This window comes from Manduca sexta, chromosome 15 (assembly GCF_014839805.1).
Source record: "Manduca sexta isolate Smith_Timp_Sample1 chromosome 15, JHU_Msex_v1.0, whole genome shotgun sequence".
Taxonomy (NCBI): domain Eukaryota; kingdom Metazoa; phylum Arthropoda; class Insecta; order Lepidoptera; family Sphingidae; genus Manduca; species Manduca sexta.
The window spans coordinates 5,422,454-5,446,953 of NC_051129.1; the positions used below are offsets into that span (position 1 = coordinate 5,422,454).

A 24,500-nucleotide genomic window follows, 5' to 3' on the forward strand; every position below is an offset into this window, starting at 1 on the left:
CGCATAATTATTTATTTATAAGCCCACGTCTATTTCCTTGAAAGTGTAGGACGAAGTACAACTTAGGTCTCGCCGAGATGCTCCATAATAATAGAGTTTTAGCTTGTAAGTAATATCGGCCCCAAATTGCAATTCCGCGGAAAACTGGCCTGGATATTAAACCAAAAAGAGAAATGATATGATACTCCCTACATTAACAGACCACATTAATTCTCCTCCTTACCTGTAGTCTCTCCAAGGCTTCCAACGCCGCGTCACAAGGGAGTGGTAGAGCGCGCGACCGCGGCACGTCATACGTGCTAGCAGCTGAGGCTGCGGAGTGCGCCGAGCTCCCTGAGTTGGCGGAGTTCGCAGAGGCACTGGATGTGGCAGAGGCGAGGGAGCCAGTGCCGCTGCACGCAGAGTCCGCGCTTGCAGGCCGCGGCGCGCGGGGAGCGTCATACCAGTCGCCCAGCGGCCGAGGGTAGTCGTAGGTGGCGATGCGCTGCACTGGCATCGGCGCCCGCGGCACGTCATAGTGTGAACATTCTTCAATCTGGAATTTACAATGGATCATTTAATGTGCTGTAAAACAAAAATGTTCCCACTCTCAGGACATAATGTATTTTATACGTGGTAGAACCACGTTAGGGCATGCATTACTACGAAAAATATATACATTTATTACATAAAGGTAATGTTAAAATTTATAATAATGTCTCCTCATATTCACCCTGACCGTGAGACGCAGACAATAAACAATTACGTAGACTATATTCCAGTACGACGTTGAGGAAACAATGGCAACCTTCGATTTCTCTCGGAAAGAATGAAACAACAGCGGGCAGTAAATGTATAAGGAAAACAAACAGCGTTTACCTTGGTGAAGGCTGGTGACAATTGTGTCGGCAGGGGCTGATGTGCGACGGGGGCTGGGGTCCTCGTGCGCCGCCTCTGCATCGCTCCACTAGCATCGAACACACCGGCCACTATCCTCAGCCTGTTGCCAGGGCATATCCCCTGAAAATAATGTTTATTCATGAACGTCTATACCTATGAACATCTATTAATTTAAATTAGCTTAATGTAGTATTACTTAGGGAAAGTACCTACGTCCCTTTATGTAGATTAGAAGATATAATTTAATACCGCGTACTATACATTATCTTGAAATTATTATTTGAAAGGAAATTTGAGTTGTGCCTACCATTATATAATAGCTAGGATAGTATAGGATAAGTTTTGTTTGCCTTGTATTTATGTGGATGCGCCTCTATACACCCCTTCGAAGATAAATGCGTGAAGTGTGTGTGTAAGTTTTGCTTATCATTAAATCTGTAAATGTAAACTGTATGCAGATTTTCCGCTAAATGTTAGGCAGGCATCGACAACACGGTGAGGATCTAGGAAGTTCTTACATCACGGTTCACAATCGGGTGTTATAATTATTCCGTTATTCATCCGCGTACGTGAGGAGAGCTGAATGGGATTAAAGTGCATGCGTCACGGAGCTTACGTCATTGATAAAACTACTCCCGATGTTACTCGCTCATTGATGTTTCCTGTTACTTATTTGTTTTTGATATGCCAAAAGGTCAAAATAATACACAAACTAACACTTATTTTTGTGCGTTAAATTAAAGGTAAAACTATTAGTCATGCAAAAATAAAGTTTGTTATTACACCAACGCGATTAATGCGTTTAATTATAAATTCTTTGATCATAATTTTTGAGGCGGTAAATGTTCGTTATCAGTTATTCAAAGTTACAGCAGCTCTAAAAAATTACCTAATTACGCCGAGGGAATAAAAACAAATTTATGAGCAGTAACAATGTTACTGACGATGCGCGCGTACTGAACGACAGCCATAATATTCAGAATTATGGTTGACAATTATGCTTAGGGTTCTGTTGCTTAGTAATAACACGCATATCGTGCGATTACGGCTGTTAACCAATGTAGGTGTGGTCTATTCCCGGCAGGAAAATTACCAAGTTTAATAAACAGTACCTAAATGCCTAAACGATAATATAATATGTTTCGTATACTCTGATAGTAGATAAGTACGTTATTCTAGTCATTATGAACGTATTATCTTTGCGACGTTTAATACAATACAACTCCAAATGAACTCGAAGTCGGATCACCATGACAGGACGACAATTAATGGTGCAGTGTGGTTACCTGGCGTCCTCTCAGCGAACAGAGCCACCAGCCCTCGCTGCCGCCCGTGTTCTGCTCCAGCACGGTGAGCAGGTCGCCGCGCCGGAACGCGAGCTCGTCCGGCGACTCCGCTATGTTGTCGTACAACGCTCGCGCCATACACTGCAACAAATATTTATTTTTCAGAAGGTTAGAGACAAATTTACATAGATAGATTCTTTAATCAAAGTTGTAAAGAGATTTAACAACAATGTAGAAAAGACACAGATATAGACAGCAGATTCTAGAGAGCAACTAGGTATAGCTATATAACTATAAGTAGCAAATTACTTAATAATTTCTGCAGTTGACTGCGCGTCTGTATCTATATTTATTGTAGACACATAAGGCGACGAATTTATCGCCTTGTCACACACAAATCATGCACATAAATCTCGTTCCTATCATACGAGAGTTCCCTTGCGTCATCGCCGTTCATCTTCCTTTAATAACATAACAATTCAAGTTAGCACTGTTTACTTATTCGATTCATGTCTTTAAATAGTTTTGTCGCATAATACGAAGCTATTTATACCGAATGCGCTCACTGCATTCTAATTATAAATACCACTGAAAAGTAATATGATCTCAATTCAGTACTTTTTTCTATTCATTAACGCTTTGAAAACGTTCAATGAAATAAATACAAAGGATTTTTAGACATCTGTGCACACGTCTTTCCTATTAGCATTCTACACCCTAGATCCCTTGCAATTTAGCGCATATGTTACAGACTGCAGCAACAGGCCCGTATTCAGAAGGTTCGGTTGACTAACCGCGATTTTTAATAAAATGTTATACTAACACACGTCACATAGTACTCAGGCTATTCAATTGATTGGAAAATGCCCAAAATCTGTTTATACCTACATGTTTTTTAGTATCTAGCATCAAAAACGACATAAAAAATCGCCACAACAAGACTAATAACAATCGGTGTTCAAGGAAAGACATTTTTACGCAGATAAAAAAAATAAACGAAAAGAATTTGCCAATTTTATATAAGAACATAGTACAGCATATTACTTCTCTAAAATTACAGAAAATCGTCTACACTAGATGGCGAATCCGGTCCTGGGTACGAACGCAGCTGCAGCGGAACAGGCGCGTCCCAAATTTGGCCGATAATGACAGATTGCATTGTGCAACGCTGCGCGCGAACCCCGCTTGTTGAGGCAGGACATGTTTCCGATCGATGTAATCACAATTGTTACTGACTTGTACACGCAAGATATTCATTAAGGCCTATTTGTTTCTGTTATGTCTAATTGCGAGCAATCACTATCATGTCATTGTTCTATGGTGATTGATAACGTCATGTAACATATTAGAAATAATGTCTTTTGTTCTAGATATTTCAACTTCTCGTTGGGCATCGGCATCGTAATATTCAATTAACGTGTATGTGTCTAATTTAACGTGGGCCGTATTATCCCAAAGGACAAAGCCATTGAGGGGGAAAATTTTTATACAATATAATATATATTTTTTTAACAATACAGTGTCTCATCCTAATGTATTAAGAGTTGAATCACTGTGTGCGTATGATAAAAATATCCTTTTATTAATTCCTAGAACATTAATACCAATATTTGCCTTGACCTTTTGCTGCATCTAGATTGTTCCATTAAATTGGTAATCGAAACATTAATTTCCGACCATTTATCACATTGAACATTTTTATAATATAGCACAAATTTTTATTAGGTACGGAAATGGAAACTAAAAATAAATTCAAATTACAATTACTTAATAATAAAAAAAAAATACCCGTAATCCGGTGATTATCCTCACGCTACTTTTGTGAAGTTCTTTGCAGGTACACATTGCAATGTATTAATCTAATTTATAAACTCGTATTTGTAAACATACGACACTGTTTACAAATTATTATAAAATTTTAAGTGCACATGCGCTCACCGCAATTACTGTATTCGAACTGAGAAACTGATCGGAATAATATTCATTCAAAACAAGTTAAATATAAAGTTTATGTTGTATTGAAATTATTAGAACCGGTCGTGCAGTAAGACGATTGATGACTCAGAGACGACGTCATTGTCGTGAGATGCGCCCAAACGACATCGGTATCAATACATATTATATCTTCAAAACCCTTAGTACTTTAGTGAGTCAGTAAACTTATTTTGGGATATTTCTGTAAATACATTTATTAACGTAAATTTCATAGAAATTGACATATAAAAATAAATTATTTTCATACGCAATTTAAGAAAATTATGTAGGTGGAGAAGTTTATTAAATTAATCAAGGCCATTTAAACATGGCAGAATCAAATGTTCATAAGAAAAATTTGTCAATACAGACAACTGATCTATCAACTTTAGCTAAGTTGCTGAAAGCTACTAAGTATAATATTTGGTCACATTGGAATCCCTAAATGTAGAGTTGCAAGGTTATGAGAAACTTGCTACCGATATTCCCGTCTATAAAAGGACAAGACCTACGTGTAAGTTCATGCTATACAGTACTGAGTAAATCAGGTATAACAACAAAAACCTCACATAAAATAACCCAACCTGACAATCCTACTCAGTACTTTACTTTACGTAAATTATATATCAGAAAACGTGTAAAATGTACCTATATATACTCCATAAATAACACATTATAGGCTCTTATAACAAAATATATGAACTGACTCAAAAGGCGTATACGTGTTTCAATTTATACAATACAAAAATAAATTCTAACTACGATGATGATACAACAGTAAAAATAAATAGATTCTTTTTAACAAAACGTGAACAAATGCGGTTTTTCCTCAACACGGGTTTTACTGCCGGGGAAATGAAGAAAACTGTCATTTTCGGTTACATTTTCGTGGTCAATAAAATATCATTGTTATTCTGCCTATTCGATTATTTGTTAAAATTTAACGAGATATAAATTTTAACTATACTCTTTTTTACAAAATATTTTGTGTATTCTAGTCTTCCATAAATAATTAGAAAAAATACTGAAAATTATACAATAAAAATATTTTTTTTTATTACAACGGTAATACTTATCAGTTCAGGAAAAATTGAGCTTTCGATAATGACTACCTACTCGGAGAGAACTTGGAAATTGGAACGTAAAAAGTTTAGACAAAAGGCCTTTAAAAACGCGCGATAAACGATTACCGAATACTTTCACTGACTTTTAATTAAATTGAATTTTTCATTGATCGATCAGATTACGAGATTCTGTGCCGGATACGTCTCAAATGATTCATGGCGCCGATGTTCGCGGAATTGCTGGCCGACATTGTGTGCCAAGACGCCTCGTAGCCTGTAGGTAAGCCACGGTGAGGTCATTGGCTGACCTTAAATTAAATTCATGAAACCTCTAAAGCCGGGATCATCATATTTATTTTCCTTGTTGAGGTTAACGTGGTCCAGGTAGTAGGTAGTAGGTAGAATGTACTCCTAATAGTTATTTATGTACAGAATTAACGTTCTCGTATATTACAGTGGATTAACTTTATTTATATTATCATAATACAGCGATATAATAGTAATATTTTAAATTATGTCTATTTAATTATAAACATTATATCATTATATTATGTATAGTTTTATAATTTGTCTAGATGTTTTACATCTAATATTATAGAAACTTGATCAGTGAGGCGAATTGGCTGGTATTAACTGTTTTGTTTCATCCCCGCTTAATTAGGAAAAGAGTGACATGATTTATTTGACGTCCACTAATTAACCCCTTTTAAAGGAATTAAAATTGATCAAGCACTAAACTATATAAAATGTGTACTTTTCGAGCACCTACCTTAATCGAAAAAATTACTAGTATTTTTCTCATTGTACATTCAATTAAAAGCCTACTCACGTGTAAATCCAACAGGATGATTAAAGAGTCAGGGCTATTTGCAAAAGTGAGGACATCAATGTTTCTAAAGCAGAAAAATACCGAGTACTTGAAAAGCAATGAACCTCAATAACCGCAATGAGACATTCGACAAAATAAAACTTGACAAACCGTCGCTTGTGGTTAGTATAAATAATAGCAAAACACAGAAATCTTATTCCTTTCACAAGCCAGATGTTACGGAATCTTCCAACACCTTCGCGTATGTTTTCGTCATACAAACTGCAACTAACAATTGTCTGGTGGTCCTTGTTCACGAGTCCTTGGCGGCACACAGTTGTACACTAGATGACATGTGCATCGAATGCCATCAAGTCAACCGTTTAGGCTGTTTTCGCGGTCGAGCAGGCTCCATCATATGGTAGTGGGTCGAAAATCAATGAGGGCCGGCAGGGGACTGAATGGCGGGGCGCCGACCTACGAAGGTCGTCGTGTAGTACGGGGAGGGTTACCGCGCATGCGCCGCGTCACCCGTCTCCTCCCGAGCTATTTCTAAAGGCATTTTAACCTTTTAAAATCCCTACGAGCGCATACAATTCAAACGCAGACGCTTCTAAAACACAAATGAATTTCTTTGCTATTTAATGATAATTAAAAGCTTACAAAGTCGAAATGCTTTTACATTTTGTTAAACAAAATTTTTGTTTATGTTGAAATAATGTTTCCAGTTTGAATAGAATGTTTAAATAATTAAACGCAATAATAATTCTATTTAATCATAGCTTATTAAGAATCATTGACCTAAGTAGTTACTCCCGTATTAAGTGCCTCTTTGTGAGTCTATACTAAGCCCTGGCGCCTATGCCTTAAATGGTTATGAGCCATTGTTCTAGCATTGGATATTTTTTGTAACTCGATAACCATGCATACGAACTTCATAATCTATTTGGTTCAAACGATATTATGGCCGAAGTGTCGGTAGGTTTTGCGAGTCGTGGGGCGACGCAGCGACCTAAGCATACTAATCAACCCCTTCTACTAACCCAGAAAGGATCACAAGAGGCATACAAGGAATTTCAAGCAAGTCTCTTCAATTTTGATTAGTGTGATCCTCGACACTAGCGACCCCTATGTAGGGTGCACATATTGAAATGACAGATACAAAGCTTATAGATTTTAATTCATTTAAGGCCATGTTCGAATCTATTTAATTAGTTTTAACATATTACCTAAATATATTCTGTATAAGTATATTTTGCGGAATCAATAAAGTATATTACTCTTCTTCTTTTAATGGATATTCTACATTTCTAAAACATAGTTCTTAATTAATGTATTTTAGATTTGTAGAGCATCATAAAGCGTGCACGATTGTTATTTAAATACCACCCGCAAGTGTTGAAAGACGTCGCATTTTCCCTTGACATAATAGAGCTGACGCAGACGAGAACTCGAAACAGATGGATCAGGAAGCAGTGGCCACTGTCCCACTGAAAATAGTCTTAACCGCATTGGTGCAGTTTTAATCGCGTGACATTATGGCCGATCTCGTCTGGCGCCGGCCGTCTAGACAGTAGTTATTTTATTTTAATTAAACATTTTTCCCTTCATCGATGGATATTCTTTAATGGCTAGTTATTATAAAAGACGTATGTCCAATATTATGCTTACAAAACAGTATCTTTATAAAGTCGTTTGTAGGCGCTAAAGTCAAAGTTATATGGCATAACTGTATACTTTTAGCATTATTTCTTCCGGCAATAAGCTAGAAATATCTGAAGTACCAATAATAAAATATTTTTATATTGAACAACTTTGTTTTTTTTTCTTTAAGCCGGTCTTATATTACAGTACAGACAACGGGCGTATTTAGTATTGTACAAAAGTCTCAAAATGTCCCTTTAGAATATCTTAGATACATTTGAATGACTCGCACACACTCATGTGCCATGTTTTTCTGTAAGATACTTCGCTGAGACTCATTTATTTAATTTCGACAATTTCGGTGATACCATTCGCCGTGATTATCGTCCTGAGAAAAATATAGTCCCGCAATTGGTTTCTAAAAACCAAAAAGGGTCAAATGCAGACAAAATTCCGTTAAATCGCTATGACAGGTGACTTCAAGTTCCAATAGAATTACAACGAACAAGAGAGAGCATTACCTCCAAACGGCCACTTAGCCCCAACATCGAACACAGTATGCATATTTAAAACAACTGCAATATAGACCTCAGAGGCCTAAGGATTGATTGCCGCATCCATACATTAGCAGTTTAACAAGATATGTCTAATCATGCCATAAATCTGTCAATTAAAAGGTTTCTTGCAAACTAAAATGTAGCTTGTTATGTTTAAATATGGACCTCCTATCGAGTTTCCCAGGCTTGAAATTGCAATATGAAAACAATTAAGCAGATAAGTCTATTGTAAGACGACATTTCAAGGACAATAACAACTAAACATGAAGACATAGTAATAAAATTATAACTATGCGTATCCGAAGACAAACCTTGAAGAATATTAGTTATGTTTGAGCTAAGATAGAGTTAAAAAAAAGCCATTAGTAGTACTTTTGGTTGTCGAAATTTATAAACAAAATTTATTCAATTTAATTTAAACATACAAAATCTTATCAGTTATATATCAATGTAATTAGAGTTTCTCGGAATAGGTGTTGCTTAAATGTTTCTGCTTGGCCACAATTACATATTCAAATGTAAAATTTCGCCATAATCTATACAGGTAGGCACATACACGTTGGTAGTTATCGTTAAACATTAAATGCACTGTCTGAGGCGGGCAGTCATTGACCTATCTCGATAGATAAAAAACCCCTCCTACGCATAACCCATCCTCCGATGCTCATTTGGGTTCAGTAAAGGGATGCCAGTTTTTGTGAAATACGCACAGATCTTTATGTGCCCTTTTTTACTCTCGATATATACTCGGAGAATGTATTTTACATACGATGTGTGTAGTCGTATTTGTCCCAAGATTAATAGCGTGGAAAAAACAAAAACATGGGTAGATCTCTAAACGGACCGCAATAACCAAATCTAGTTTATGGGATTTTTGGATTATGGTATTGTGAGATTGTTTGGAAATGGTACTTTAGCTGGAGTAGAATTTGCATTATTTTTTTGCTTACAAAAGGCACCTTATAGACTTTTTGGCTATACAAAAATATGGCTATATAAAAAGGGGCGTTAAACATTTTTTTCTGGCATACAACAATGTTTTGTATTCCCAGTGGAGAGGGACCCCGACATGATATGTGACACGGAGATGCCACTTGCCAGCGTAAACATTTTGATGCACTACACAAGTGTTACTGTCCATACTTTGATAACGATCAATGTGAACACTTCTAATATTTAAATACGAAAACATGTAGGTTACATTTTGGGAAATAAATTATACATTTAATACAAAATTTCATAGCTTTTGTTTAACAAAATAAAAATTATATGAAATATGATGTACTCAAATAAATACTGATAAATACAAATAAATACGTATTTCTTTACTGACGTTTTTTGTTATTTTTTCAACACTTCATTTGACAGAAAATCATTAATTATATAACAAGTTGTTAACGATGAGGTAAATTAATATTTACTGTTTAAAGAATATTTAATAACCCACTTAATATGCGGGACAGTTCATAAGTAAATGTCGCCGGCACGCCGCGCCGCGCCGCTCACTCGCCGACCATGTGATCAACAAACAACCATTCATTGATCTACTGTGGCCTTACTCTGAAACAATTATGCACCTACACTCATCACTTTCCTATTAAATTAATTAATTGTGGTTTTATAAAAAGAAACAACAATAAGTGAACTCTACGGGTCTCTACATAATACAAACATGTTATGTAGGGCGGCTACATTAAATTGCTGTTTTTTATATTTGTTACCCGTTCTTTTATGTTCACTTATGGAAATAAAATAATAATTTGAATAGAAAGATTAGTGTTTTTTAAGATTAAAACTATCCGTCTGTAAGTGGATCACGCTGGGAATCTAAATTGAATATGCAAATAAGCGATATATTGTAACATTTATTTATGGCGGGAATTGAAAACACCGCAGTAACAAGCAGAGGCAGCGGACATCGAGGGGCTCCATGAAAGGCTCTCCCTCCGACGAGAGGGCGAGAGGCGGCCGGAGGGACAAGAGCCGCAATTTCCCGCTGTATTTTATAGATACGCCGTCGCCAAAGAATAGCAAATGATTTTTTACATCTCTTTAACCGCACTCACAATCCTTTTTAACTGTCCACTGAACAACTCGGGAGCGTTTTATAACGGAGACTGGAGCGTGAAATTTTGTGCAATTTTAATCTTTTGTCTACGACGGTAATTAATTTTTAGTCATTCATGTTTCCCATTTATGTATTCATCATAGAAGAAGTTACGCTGGCGCCTGTGGCTGACACTTGTGGCGTGTGTCACACGCCTCACGCGCCAGAGTTGGCTTCGGCCCAAATGCCACATTCGTACTAATTCATACATGGCTCGTACTCCGCGTCGCCGAATATACGCGATAACGACGTGTGCCGCTTGCAAATTGCTGTTCCCATTTTTGTACAAAATTAAAAATAACAATGTTTAAAATCCTGGTCGTGACTACGTTCGTGACGAGGTAAGTAATTTATATGCAAATGGATGTTGTTCTAAAATATTACGTTCTAAAGTTACAGAAAGTACAGGAAACCAACTATCTACATAAGGTTTTTAACCATAGTTTATTCTCTTTTAAGATTGCAGGATCCCTATATTTTTTCTTATATGAAATAAAACAATTGAGTAATACAACAGGACTGAGGATAAAGTCGTGAGTTATGACAACTGATAAATTAGTAGTCACAGTCCTTATTCAGTTATAAACTATGTAACATGATGAAATGGAAGGCAGCTAGGTTTGCGAGTAAGTAGATAAAGCACGTTCGTGAGGGCGTTCGGCAAACGCGTGAGACCTTGTGTTCTAATAAATTAATGTAACGATGCTCCTCCGTGCAGCGCGCGGTGTCGCACCGGCACACAGGCCACTACCAAGTACCAACCGGGAGTCGAACGGTGGCCCTCGACGCGACTTCAAACAATTTCGTCTGATGCACAACTGCACTTCAAAACTCGAGTGCACTGCCTCTGATTAAACTCGGCGAGCGTCGCGCCGCTTATATTTTCTCTATTTGCCAACGGTTTCAATATACTGCCAGTTCATAACGCGAATATTTTTTGTATGCCACTTCATATGCTGAAAAATAAACTGTACATTTGAAACTTCTTTCCGAAGTACAGCTTTTATTTTACTAAACTGTAATGGAAGTCTGACTACAATTTATTATGCAATTTTACCTGCATTGCTATTTTTCATAAAATGGCATTAATAAATTTAAATTGAGTTTTAGAAATATTAAATATTAGGATAGATTCCCGATAAAACTCAATCATCGAATAAAATATAACTTTATTAGTCACTCAGTCAGGTTATAATTTATTTGATCAATAGGATTTAAAAGTCTGTGGACAGAGATTTATTTGAATAAGATCTTGAAAGTTTAAATTATGTAACTACATTAACTCATTAAGTTAGTAAAGCGTTCAATTAACCATATACAATCATTTACAATGACCAATTAACGTTCTATATTTTCAACAAAGCACCGCACACAAGACTGTGACGTAAGCAATTACCGGGGGAAAGTTTTGACTGCGCTGCCCGCCGGCAGACGGGTTAACGGCTCTCCAGAGACACTAAACTTTACTTACTTCTAGAATTATTGATTTCTATCTCATGTACCATTATTTTATTATAGTCGTAAAACATTAAGTCACCCTGGAGTTTATTATTTAAGGAAATTGAATTAAGAAAACGGCAGCATAGAATATTTTATTTATTATGAAATATTATTACATTTTAATATTGAGGAACGGCATGTCAAACACTGATAAAACTGAATTTCTTTTGAAAGTGAAAGAAAAGCTATAATCCTCTTATATCCACTTACAATACGCTATTAAGATCCCTAATGTTTTGTAGAGGCTCTCCCTTGGTAACATTTCCCCGCGCGTGAGTCTTTACCTCCCTATTCTTTCCTTTGTATGTGCCAACCGCGATGCAGGGGTGAGCGAAATATACTCATTAATTAATGTACCATTTTTATATCTTATTGTAAAGAGCGCTGTTTCCTATATTAGAATAGGAATTAAGCGGGCAGCGCTAACTAGAGTTAAGTACACTACACATAAATTTCTTTTCATTCATTTCTAAATCCCTTTGTTTCTGCCGGCCGCACATAAAAAATGAAAAAGGCAAATTACTATGGTGCTGGCTCGCAGGATCTAATGACGCAGCTTCCTCGAATGTTTAACAGAAAAAGTTTTAAGTGGGTTACATGTGTTGGATTCCCAACGCGGGCCTATTTATTTAGCTGATACCTCGACAGTAGGCAGTTTATTTAGTTCTGTTTCCGCTGGCAATCAATATGCATGTTAGCAAAATTGTAGGAAAACTGTAGCATTCAATTGTGGTTCCGTTAGTTTAACTGTTATTGTCGATATAACATTAAAATGCAATAAAAATAATGCTTAATTGTAAGTATCTTCATTAATTTATCCATTAAGTGTTGACGTATCTATAAAGCTGGAGGTTATTTAATTTCGTAACAAATACATTATGTATATTCACATTTATCGTAAATATGTTATTTGGGGCAAGATCAAAACAGTTTGTGACATTGACAAAAAACCAGATGTTAGGACATATCGAAAATACGAGAAGATCGCCACTTAATTTAACCACTATTATAAAAGATCTTTTGTTTACGATAGATTTACACAGAAGTTTTACTTATAACGGTAGTCCAATTGACGTAACTTGATATTATGGACCTCAAAGTCGTATGTAGTAGTGTGGGAAATCATCTACCGATCTATGAATCAGATAACCGCGGTGAAACGTTTGACTGTCCATAACTTAAAGGGTAGAGTGACGTAATGATGAATAGTGTCTTGAAGCTTCTGTATATTCGACGTAATCAGTCAGGCACATGGTTGAGATAAAAATGACCCAATTTTTAATTATAATTTTGAATTTGTTTTTCTATCATTATTATTCATTTATTTCAATAGTATACTACTTATATACCACCCTATATAATATAATAATGTCAACCATAATTTGTAAAGTACAAATACTTTTTCATAATTCCCAAATGTCGTAAAGAACAATATACTCAGTAATGAATATGCGTGGACATACATATTAGGCGTGTTAAGTGAATTAATTATTATTCTGCCTAGGAAATAAACAAAATTGTTATCTATCTAGTAATGATATTACACGCACTAACTATTATACAATTACGAGTAATGTCGTACAACTTCTAAAATGAGGAACATTAGTGTTCGTAGCAACATTTTTGAGAGGTTTACTCGGAAGTCGAATCCATAACATAACCTAAACAAACATTAACGTTTGTGCCCCTGTATTAAACCTATTAAACCCAAACTACAGGGAAACTTTACTATCGTGAATTTTAAATATTTCATCACCCGTAAAATAGAATCAAAGAAAAGTTAAAACAGACAGCAAAGTTCCGAGACTAAATTAAACAATTATGTGATTCAACAGCAATTATTATTGAGGAATCTGTAGGTTTGTTATTCGGGCTAATGATGATTGCGTGTCTAAACTGTTTCTTCTGTTGCCAGAATTTATGTTTGGCAACGTTGTGTATGAGGCAAAAAGTAACCAGTGCTAAAGTACTTTGATTTCACCAAATCACTCGTAATCATCAGTAATTCCTGCAATTATTCAATCAAATAATTAAAACAATTTTCTACTTCGAATGTACATTTGAATTTGCAAAGTAATGAACATTTTCTATCGAGGTAAACACGACAAGAGCGATGCGGCGCGCCATAAACAACGTTCAGAATAGAAACTGCAGGATATTGCAACTGATATTGCGTTCATCAATGTTTCTCGCTTCCTATCGAGGTTTGAAATTGAACAGACTTCTTTTGGCTTTGTACCTTTGTCAGAGTTCATAGTGCCGTGTATCATTATTCATATTATAATCAATGAGCGTTTGAATCATACCATCTATTGAAAAGCTGGTATAGCAAATCGATGGGATCGTTAATTAAGAAGTGTTTTCAAAGCAAACAGCAAAACCCATCCGTAACATCCGCGTAAATGAAAAATGAATTTCGACGAGCATTTTTTCGTAATGATTGGGCTTCTGTATAGCCACGCATAAGGGAGAGGGAGAGGGATGGTGTGTTAGGGAGATAGCACTCATCTGTATGATATGACAGCGGCAGCCACTCCAATCTACGATATGTACGCGCTCAAGTGACTGCCAGCGACTACGGCTTTCTGAACATATTACTAATACAGATTTTTTATGGGAAAGAAGATCTCTATATTACTTACCACAAATATTTTTATAATAAAAAAGTCATTACATTCATTAATTCTCGCTCCTACACTGTTTCAGGGAAATATTAAAGGAAGACGTTATGATCCTTAAAAGCTGTAAATATGCTCATGAATAATAAATATAAGGTCATCCAATTTTTAAATTTTTTGTAAACCGCGATAATGGTTGTAAAATTTGCAACACAAACATTGAAGTATCCGAGGACACTTTAAAACAACTGGGTAAACGAAGCTCATGCATAATCAGGTGACCCACTTGTTCTTGTATTTTTATACCTTAATAAATACATATTAAGGTATAAAAATAAACTTACCAAAAATATAAAGTCAAATCAATCTACTTTCCCTTATTACGAATCTAAGTGAAATACCGCCGAGAGCAGCGCGTAATCGATTCTTGAGGGTGTAAATAAAGCTTAAAAATCGCTTCCCTTGCTCCACTCGAGCGGCCCTTTTAGAGGGTTTAAGAGGAGCTGAGAGAATCGCGAAATCCAAAAGAATCTTCATTCAGTAAAGCGATTTAGAAAACAATTTCAATTTAAACCTATATTTTATTGTTACAGCGCAGCGGTTGCAGGCTGCGACGTTGTTTTAGCGGTAACTTCGGTATGCATTTAAAATGTGGTACAAACGTACCACACTTCGCGATTTTCCATTGCGTATTATTAAATTGAAATTCTTTTAAAGTTAGTTCATTTGAGGCCGAAGTACTTTGGTAAAGAAGTTTTTACATTTGTAAGGCTGGATTATATTACTTTTGCTATGCACAAACCGTGTACCTCTTACGATATGAATCGTGGTTGACCATGAAAACTTTGTAAGTCTTAAACTTTTATTCCAACTTTAAAAACCTTTGCAATTATCATAAATTCGTTAATAAATTGGTAATTATTATTGGCATCCGAAAGTCTCATTGTGTACTTTTCTAGGACAAAGTATGAAAGTAAGAAAACATGTGTGCACACTATGCGCCGTTTCATTACACTTTTATAAATAAAATAGAAAAGTAGATAGACTAAATGTTAATACAAACTAATGTTTATGCTATGAAATTGTCCTGTCCTGTATTCCGAATTTTATCTAAAACTGTCGAGAAGATTCTTAGTTTACTTCGAATGAAAGTATTAATATCTTCACAAATTTTCGCATTTATAATATTTTTAATCAGTAAACTCGTAACAAATAAGATTGAGTGATTTAAGATCTGATCAAAACCGCTCGGTTCCGCAGTAATATGGAAGGCTCACCATAAATAACATGCAACACGAATCCACCACATTGTTGTCATCGTTAACTTCTTACTGACATGATTTACGGACGCATCGATCAGCCAACTTGGGCTTTGTTTGTAAAAAAACAAGCGGCTTCGGCCACCCTAATGGAACGAAATAACGCAATAAACTTGAATGTAATCACAATTTTCCCTCGTCATGGTCGCAGTGGGTTCATTCAGTGTCGGCGGCAGGCGCGGGTAATCTCGCTCACATTACTACAGGCACGCGTTGCGATTGATCACTGATTTTGCTGTCACTATTATAAACAGTTCTCGTAATTTATACGTAACTATTAGTGAATAGAAATGTAGCTGTCGATTGGCGGGCTATAATCTGGTGTTAGAAGAACGAATGGTGTTTTCTTCATTAGGGATATTTTCCAAATATTTGTGTCCTAATACTTGTATACTATTTTTTATAACTTCAGTTGGTTACTTGCAAAGCCCGTTTTTTTATAACGGCCCACCTTACCTTAGTAGTATAAGACTTTCTTCTAAATGTACCATAACATCGTCTATTTAAAATTCTATATTGCATTCACTCGAATTTCTGAGCTAAAATACAAGTTATTTCGTATTCTAGTCGGGTTATCGGGTATTCCTTCCATCTCGTACGAGAGGCTAAAAAGATTCCGAGACCTTGGCTGGAGATAGGGTCTAGACACAATATCTGGAAATAGTCGGCCGAACCTCTATTTATGGCACATCGTTCAATTTCAATATCGCATAGAATCAAATGGTAAGTTGGGGAAGAATTAAATGTTAACATGTACGACTTATACGACGAAAAAAAAAAGCGGCGATAGCCTAGTTGGGTGTGGAACGGACTGCCGAGACGAATGTCCGCAGGTTCAAATCCCCAAGGGCACACACCTCTGACTTTTCTATAAAATCATGTGTGTATTCTTTGTGAATTTATCGTTCGCTTTAACGGTGAAGGAAAACATCGTGAGGAAACCTGCATATATGAGAAGTTCTCTATAGGAATTTCGAAGGTGTGTGAAGTCTACCAATTCGCACTAGGCCAGCGTGGTGGACTAAGGCCTAATCCCTCTCAGTAGTAGAGGAGGCCCGTGCTCAGCAGTGGGCAAGTATATAATACAGGGCTGATATTATTATTATTATATACGACTTAGGCTGTTCTTGAAGATATATAATATTATATATCTTCAAGAATCGTAACACAATACGTATAGGTATATAGATATGTATAAATTAAGCGATGTTATTTTATTAAATATAATCTGTAAACATATAATAATGAAATTTAGATAAAGTGTACATAGGAGTAATTTTTAATGTCCGCCCATTTGTTCCAGTTTGTAGTAAAATAAAAACGTTCAAACAAACTCACGGCCTCTTAATGGTTTAACAGTAAACACCGAGTTACTTAACAATGTTTGTGTAGGGATGTTTGATGCCCCAGAGGAAGGGCTCCTGTTTGAAACAAAGGCGGCCGCATTACACTTTTTTATGAGAAAATTGACTGTAGATTTTAATGTAAACATAAGTTGCTCGAATGCCTGAAAGGTTTTGACTTACCAAAAGTAGATAAATAAACAAACAAACAATGAACATAACAACATGTTTTGCCGGTAATATCTGTATAGTTTGTAAAAAAGAAAAGGAACTCTCAAGACTTGAAGAGCTTCGGGAAATCTTACTGTTTTCGATATTTATTGATATGGATTTCTTGTCTTGATTATTTCAACACAATCGTTTAGTAAATATAAAAATATATATTCGGCATTTTCAAACACACGAACAGTATGATAATGGTTATCTACATAATGGAACAATCACGCTGGAATGTGAATACTTGTACGCCCCAGTAATAAGATACAGTGAACACTTGCCTCATTATCCGTTATCGATTACACAGTGCCATGCACGTGAAGCCAACTCCTGCGATTGTGCATATCTTACTGTAGGAGATATTTTTGTTTACTACCGAATGTATAAAATCACACATCAAACACTGATTATATTAAGTCCACTTGAATTTGTAGAGATCGGTTGATCTTTTTTGGTGTTTGCAAACGATTGTTTTAGTTTGATCTAGGAAATATCTATAAGACTAACAATAGAAGACGAACAATTAACATTAGCACGATTAGGTAACGTTTCTACAATATCCTACTCCATGAGTGGTATGTCTCTCATCCGTACTATAGACTAATTAGCAAATTTGTAGGAGATGTAAGACGTATTATACCAAATCGACGTCAGAAACTAACTTTTGCCAAATTAAGGACCGATTCCTTAAGTGGTTGCAATTCCTGAATGAGACGAAAATATTTTTTATAATTTTATAGTTACCGGAGATAAGTTATTGATATTACAATAAGATTCATTAATGAGAACTTAGTAAAAACATACAAAATGCGTTTCTAATCTGCCGATAACTTTGAAATGTTGGGAAGGAATTTAGTGTTGAATGTTTTTGAAGTAAGTATATCGATGATGTACTTAAAATACACTTTGAAGATGTTTCCATCTGATCCGCGGAAGTCATAATAGTAAATACTTCGAGAAAATAATAAACACCACACAAGTACCATACGCACGAACATAATATTATTTAAGTGTTAACTGTTAAATTGATATTTAACGTTAGGATGTGAATGCATATGAAACGCTTGCAGTTGCAAAACTCTCCCATTCCAAGCTGGAATTCGCTCCGTCAAAGGTGTTGCTAGTTCAATAACATGACCAAAATAGATCTAACGTCTGACGCATGAGCCACAGTCGTCATTGATGCATGCGAATGCTGTGCAACTTAAATGGGACGAAAGTCGCCAAGTTGACACGTTGAGTTATTCGTATTACTTAAGATAAAGGCGCTGCTATTATTGGAATGGCAGTTCAATGTGCGTGGACAAAGGATTCTAATTCGACTGTAACGCACGCAGGCGTTCAGATAGAAGCGCACCCGGCGACCTTGCGCGTGCGTCGTCGGCCGTCGCGTCTGACCGCAAGAGAAATAGCCTGACAGCTCGCGATACGCGGAATACTAAGATACGCGGCGCCCGCGCCGGCGCCGGGCGCGCTCGCCTATGATTCCCATACAAACATGTAAAACAAACCATTATATGTCAAAATATACAGCCGCCCGCCGCTCAACATATCATAAATATCACTTTAACATAACAAGCATGTAACATATGTTTGCAATAAGAATGCATTTGACATTGACATCCTCTCGAATGCTATACACTCCATAGCGACTGTACATTTTCGATTTAGTCATCGCTATTGAAACACACTTATTTTACAATTTATGTTTATTATGGGCATTGATCGCTAAGAAAATTTAAGTATATTTCGAAATGTGCCTGATTCATCCACGGAAAACACAAAAGTGACAAACCGTTTGCGTTACATCCGTCTGAAACCGAGATTACCTAAGACAAGTCCGCTTTGTAAATAATACACACAACGTAATCGATTTTGTATTATAACACAAGTGACGGAATTTCTACCCTACTCAACAGAGAATAAGGATATTTGTAGTACGAAGGTATAGAATCCTAGAAACGGGAGACACACCTGCAAGCGCCGTAATCTCCAGAAAGGGGATTATTTTTAACCCTCAGCTACGGAGGATACTTAGTGAATGCTCCGCTGATTTATTTCTAGTTTCTCTATCGGTGGAATAAATAAATGCTCATACGTGATTTATTTTAGAAAGTAGGTACATCGTTTATTATCATCGTCACGGCACACACGTTCTACTGATTAAAACGTGTTGTTGTGTGCGTTATGCAATTATATTGCAAAGTTTCAAATTTGAATAGTCAATGACCTCTGGCGTGGATTTACAATAAAGCAATTAACTGTAAATATTTCGCAAAGATTTATCGGGCCGAGCAGGTTTCTGGCAAGTTTGTTTTAGGCATACATAAAGTTATGAGCGGCACTAATCAATTCCACGGATCAATTAGTATACGTTCTCATGTACGTAAACAACATATTATGTTTAAAAATACATATATTTTCATTATATTACGTACTTAACTACAGTATTCAACTTCTATGCTCCAATTTCCAATAAAATGAACTCGCGTGCTATCATTTCATAAAAGGAAATAACTGTAACATTATATTTTGAGAACATTTGTGACATAAAATGCCGTTTTAATCATTTTAAACACTTTATTATTAAAAAAATGAATTCATTCATAAAGCCAACTTATTCAAATGTAAGCAAACAAAAACCACAACTGTAATTAAGAGCGTAAAAGTGCCCCCGCCGTGGGCAAAACAAAAAAGTTTTCTTGTAAAATGCAACTGAGCATTCCCGGAGTGTCTGAGTAAACATTCAACCCTATTGCGAAGCGAGACACCACAAGCGACGAAGCGCCGCGCCGAGCGTCACAGAAATGCTTCAAGATTTATGTGCAGCGCGACGCTGCGACTGCGACACTGTTGTCTGCGACTATGCCTTGAAAATTTAATGGCGGAAAGCACTAAAACTTGTCCGTGCCGCCCAAAGCTCACTCACTCACTCCTTTAGCAAATTTTAAACCACCACACCACAGTTGAAATCCCACTACACTGCCTCATAGCCATTCTTATGAATCTCATTTAGATGCAACTTAGTAGAACATTATAGGTATGTGTATATTCAGTTGTTGCAGGACGATATAGTAACCTTGTCACTTTTTCTTTCATTAACACCTATTCGCAGAACTGATCAAGTCTTTATAAAAAGCCAGCCGAAAAAATGGTTCGCAATGCACTTACAAAATCTTCCCACTTGAATATTTAAATGCCGTCAACCAAGCGTTCGGTTCAAAACCCACATTTTCAATAACCAATATACTGAAGGGTGCTACAACAGCAAGGGCACTGACGCATGTGCACTACAAAATTAGCTCGAGAGAAATGAACTTAACAGTTCGCAGAATGCGTTAGGGTTACTGAACTATAGGTTATATGTAGGACGCATGTACCCACATTTAACTGAAATGGGTATTGTTTTTTTAGGGTTTTAAAATTTGACACGTATAGTAAGGGTGAAGTTTATGAATTCAGATATGTGTTAAGTGTATTAGCAAAGGGAGCGTGAAGTATGGGCGGCGGGCGACAGTGCGTTAGGGCGGTAACTAGATGAGCGGTCACGCGCGACTGCCCGCCGCAGATAGCGCGCCCTCGCCATCCCGGCCCATAGCTTATCATAACAAAGAAAACACCATTACTTACTACGCGCCCACCAAAAAAATGTAATAATATTTCGACAAAAAGTTTCGACTAACACGAGTCATAATAATTTCGTCACTCAAAACTTTTCGTCCATTGTCGTGATAAAATTAGTAATTATATGGCCATAATAGATCGTAAATTTTTATGAACGATTTTATACCAATACATGGAATTCCCGTGTCATTTTCCTTGACCTTTACAGATTAAATTGTTTTTATTGTAATCGAATAAAATACAATTCGCCTATCATCATCGAAGGACAATAGATTGCGTAATAATTGCGAACTGGTCTTAATGATATGACGCCGGTAACAGATCACGATCCTTTTATTATTCCGCTATTATAATTAAAACAAATAAAGAATAATAAACGCAGCCATACAAAGGCGGTCCGACGGAAAGTGAGTAGCGTCGTGCTTATAATGAGCCATGAACACAATGGGAAACTTATACGTCATACATTTTTAATCAATAGGAGATCTATTCGCACTTCTTTTGTATTACGTATCATTATTATGCCCAGGAGGCATTATATAAGGTGCTAATTATATTACGCAGTGAACATGAAGTTATTTAAAATCTTTGTGTTCAAACAGTTGGTACTTAAAGAAATTCATATTGTTATAAAAAGCGGCACGACACATAAAAATAATAACATAACTCTATATTTTGGGTCTGTCAGTAAAAGCCATCTTACGCGGAACATTAATGTGAACACTAAAAACGTTTTATTTAGCGCAAAGTCCTAAAGGAAGGCAAAATAAAAACACCGATAAGCCAGATACAATAAAGAATAATATATGTTTGGGCCGTCCGTATAAATAAAACCAATAAAACATTGACGCCGAGGATTGCGCCAGTACGTTTCCAATCAAACGTATTGACAAGGGACCGGGCTCCTCGTGCCTAATAATTTTATTTTCGCATGTCCTGCCATCTGTTTGGAATGGCACAATGCGCAATAACTATGTAACATGACGTACACTGTAGGTACTGACGTGTGACGTGTTCGTAATCCGCACAACACCTGGTTCCGATCCCAGATTTAATATTCTGGTTGATGTTATAGTCGTAAGACGAATAGAAGTCGAAAAGTCTGCTAAAATAACCTTATATAACGAATATTTTACTTTCATAAGCATACTTATAAATCAGAGTAATTTGTCAATCTTATCTTAAGATGTCACTAGTCCATTATACTTATAGCAAACTCGCAAATTTTCTGGAACTCTCGATTCTTGCGTAATGGTTTGTATAAACTAAAACAAACAAAAAATACGCAATACACTCTAATACAAATTAGTGAAGTACAGAAGACGATTATGTATTCCTCACGTATTATGATTGGGTTGCAACTACATAATCATGCCTTATTCGATCCCGACTAAGATAGATGGGTTCTATAAATGGTAAAACCGCTTCTTATTTAATAACATAAATTATGCACATGGACATACCAAACATCACAGTTATTTACCAAGCCATTTTACTGAAGAAGCGCGTGTTATTGATTACAATTTGAAAAAGTTTTAAGGCTTAGCTTGATATAATCATTGAGCAAAAAAAATTACTACGTTTTAATTTTAAAGATAAAAATATTAAATATTACAATTTCTAAAAAAAATTTACATAAGTACAAATTAAATATGCTAGCGACAACTACCATTACCAAAATATTTAAAATTTCATTTTTCCCGCGACGTGACGTCATGGGTCATGATTATTAAAGAAAGATTTTTAAAACCATTATTATTGGTTATCCTATCGCATAAAACTCCATGTGATCATACAGATATTAAAAGTTTCTCAAATTCCATTATAAGTGACAAAGTTCGTGAATGGTGAAACAATAAGAGTTTCACTATTATATATGTATCGAATAAATAATTACCGGAAGCGAAATATGCAAGCTCTAAGTGATAGGTTAATTTTAATCTGCTCGTGATTTTTGGTAGTGCCACAAGATAAAGATAGAACAAGAAGTCTGTATGTAGAAGGGACAACACGCATCCCAACAGACGTAAAATCATAAATACACACAAACCATAACAACTGGCAAAACAGCAATAAACACTTCGGCTATGTTATAGGCGATTAGTAATACAAACACACATCAAAACCATGTTTATAATTATTGAGAAAATCCAGGTCGCAAAGTCTTCCCTGCAATCCTTCCCTGTGTTCATTTATTTGTTTACTTTACAGATATCTGGTTCTGGATCGAACTAAAGTCTGAGTTGATATTCAGATACAAAACGCATGATCATGAACAAGAACGTTCTACATACGAAAGGTTAAATTACCGTTGGGTTTGATATGCAGTAGTGATATCGTGATTCCCACAGATATAATAATTAACATTTATTTATTGTTAAATATTGTTTAATGTCTGCAGAGAATTCTTGATCTATCTATGGTATAAATAAACAGTAAAACTATACCACATGTGTCACTTTACACTGCATTTGCATGATCTAGTCACACGCTAAACGATCATTCATCACTACCACCGTCTCTTAAAACTTGAATAATAGCACACAATTTTTGTTTTTTAATTAGATGAGTTGAATGCAATGCTTACCATATGTATCGACAAACATATGTGAAGACGTCACTAGTAATGTTTTAATTGTTTTGAATGCCATGTGTTGACTATTGCAACATAACACATAACCCGAGGAATTTACTCCGGTCTTGCGAACTTAGTTTGCTTTGCTTTGCTGATAGCACAAAATTTGGAGCATTGGGACGTTGACGTGTATAAGTCAATATTTGCGTTTGGATAAACTGAATACATTTAAATACTAGAAATGGAACGTTATTTGTCAAGAGCTATGGACACAACTGTTTGAAGTTGTGTATGAACACTTGATATAGGTACTTATTAAGAGGATTAAATGTGATTAGTTTTGTGTGCTACTTCTGCTAATGAAAGCCGTGTTTAATAAGGAATATACTGACTTACCATCTTATTTTAAGAATGTATAAAGATATTATTGTCATTGTTCACTTTCTGCCGTGTCCTGTATTGAAATTTTAAGAGGAAATATCAACGAGTTCATTTTTCAATGTCATGTTTAATAAGATTCAGTAATGTACAATCCTGTCCAGTTTATTTACCGCTATCCAGATGTATCAATACTTCCCAATACAATAACATTTTTATCTTCCTTTAATAAAGAAATAAGAAATGAAACTTACGTCAGCCATTCCATCATGAACTATAATTAATGTAGTGTATACTTATCGATTCGCATGCGATAAGGTAAACTCATGAACATAAACATTTTCCCTTTAGCTTAAGTCAAAGCCTTGTCGTTAAATATTAAAAACCACATGGTTGTAGTCATCATGCCTTAGAAGCGACAGTGTCTCCACAAGATAATCAAAACAAAACAATAAAATAAATAATTTAAAACGAAATATTGTTCACGTTGTATATACGACTGTTTTATTTTAACGTCTCTCTTTGTTCTACGTAAAGCGCTTATTGTTCCGTCTACACGGCAGGGGAGATGCACATGTTATCACTATGACCATGAAGCTAGAAAGCTG

The 24,500-nt window shown here is 35.9% G+C and overlaps 1 protein-coding gene across 4 annotated transcripts in view; it reads right to left on the minus strand.

Moving 5' to 3' along the window:
- LOC115440036 (breast cancer anti-estrogen resistance protein 1) overlaps positions 1-24,500 on the minus strand; it is a 53,677-nt gene that overhangs the window by 3,884 nt on the left and 25,293 nt on the right. For 3 of the 4 annotated variants that reach the window (XM_030164169.2, XM_030164171.2, XM_030164170.2), the window contains 3 exons: positions 2,166-2,306; positions 859-999; positions 224-535 (listed from right to left, as the gene is read on the minus strand). In XM_030164169.2, coding sequence (XP_030020029.1) covers positions 224-535; positions 859-999; positions 2,166-2,306 — 594 coding nt within the window. Of the gene's footprint in view, positions 1-223; positions 536-858; positions 1,000-2,165; positions 2,307-3,953; positions 4,116-24,500 lie in introns of those variants that run through there. The other variant, XM_030164168.2, reaches the window with a different exon arrangement.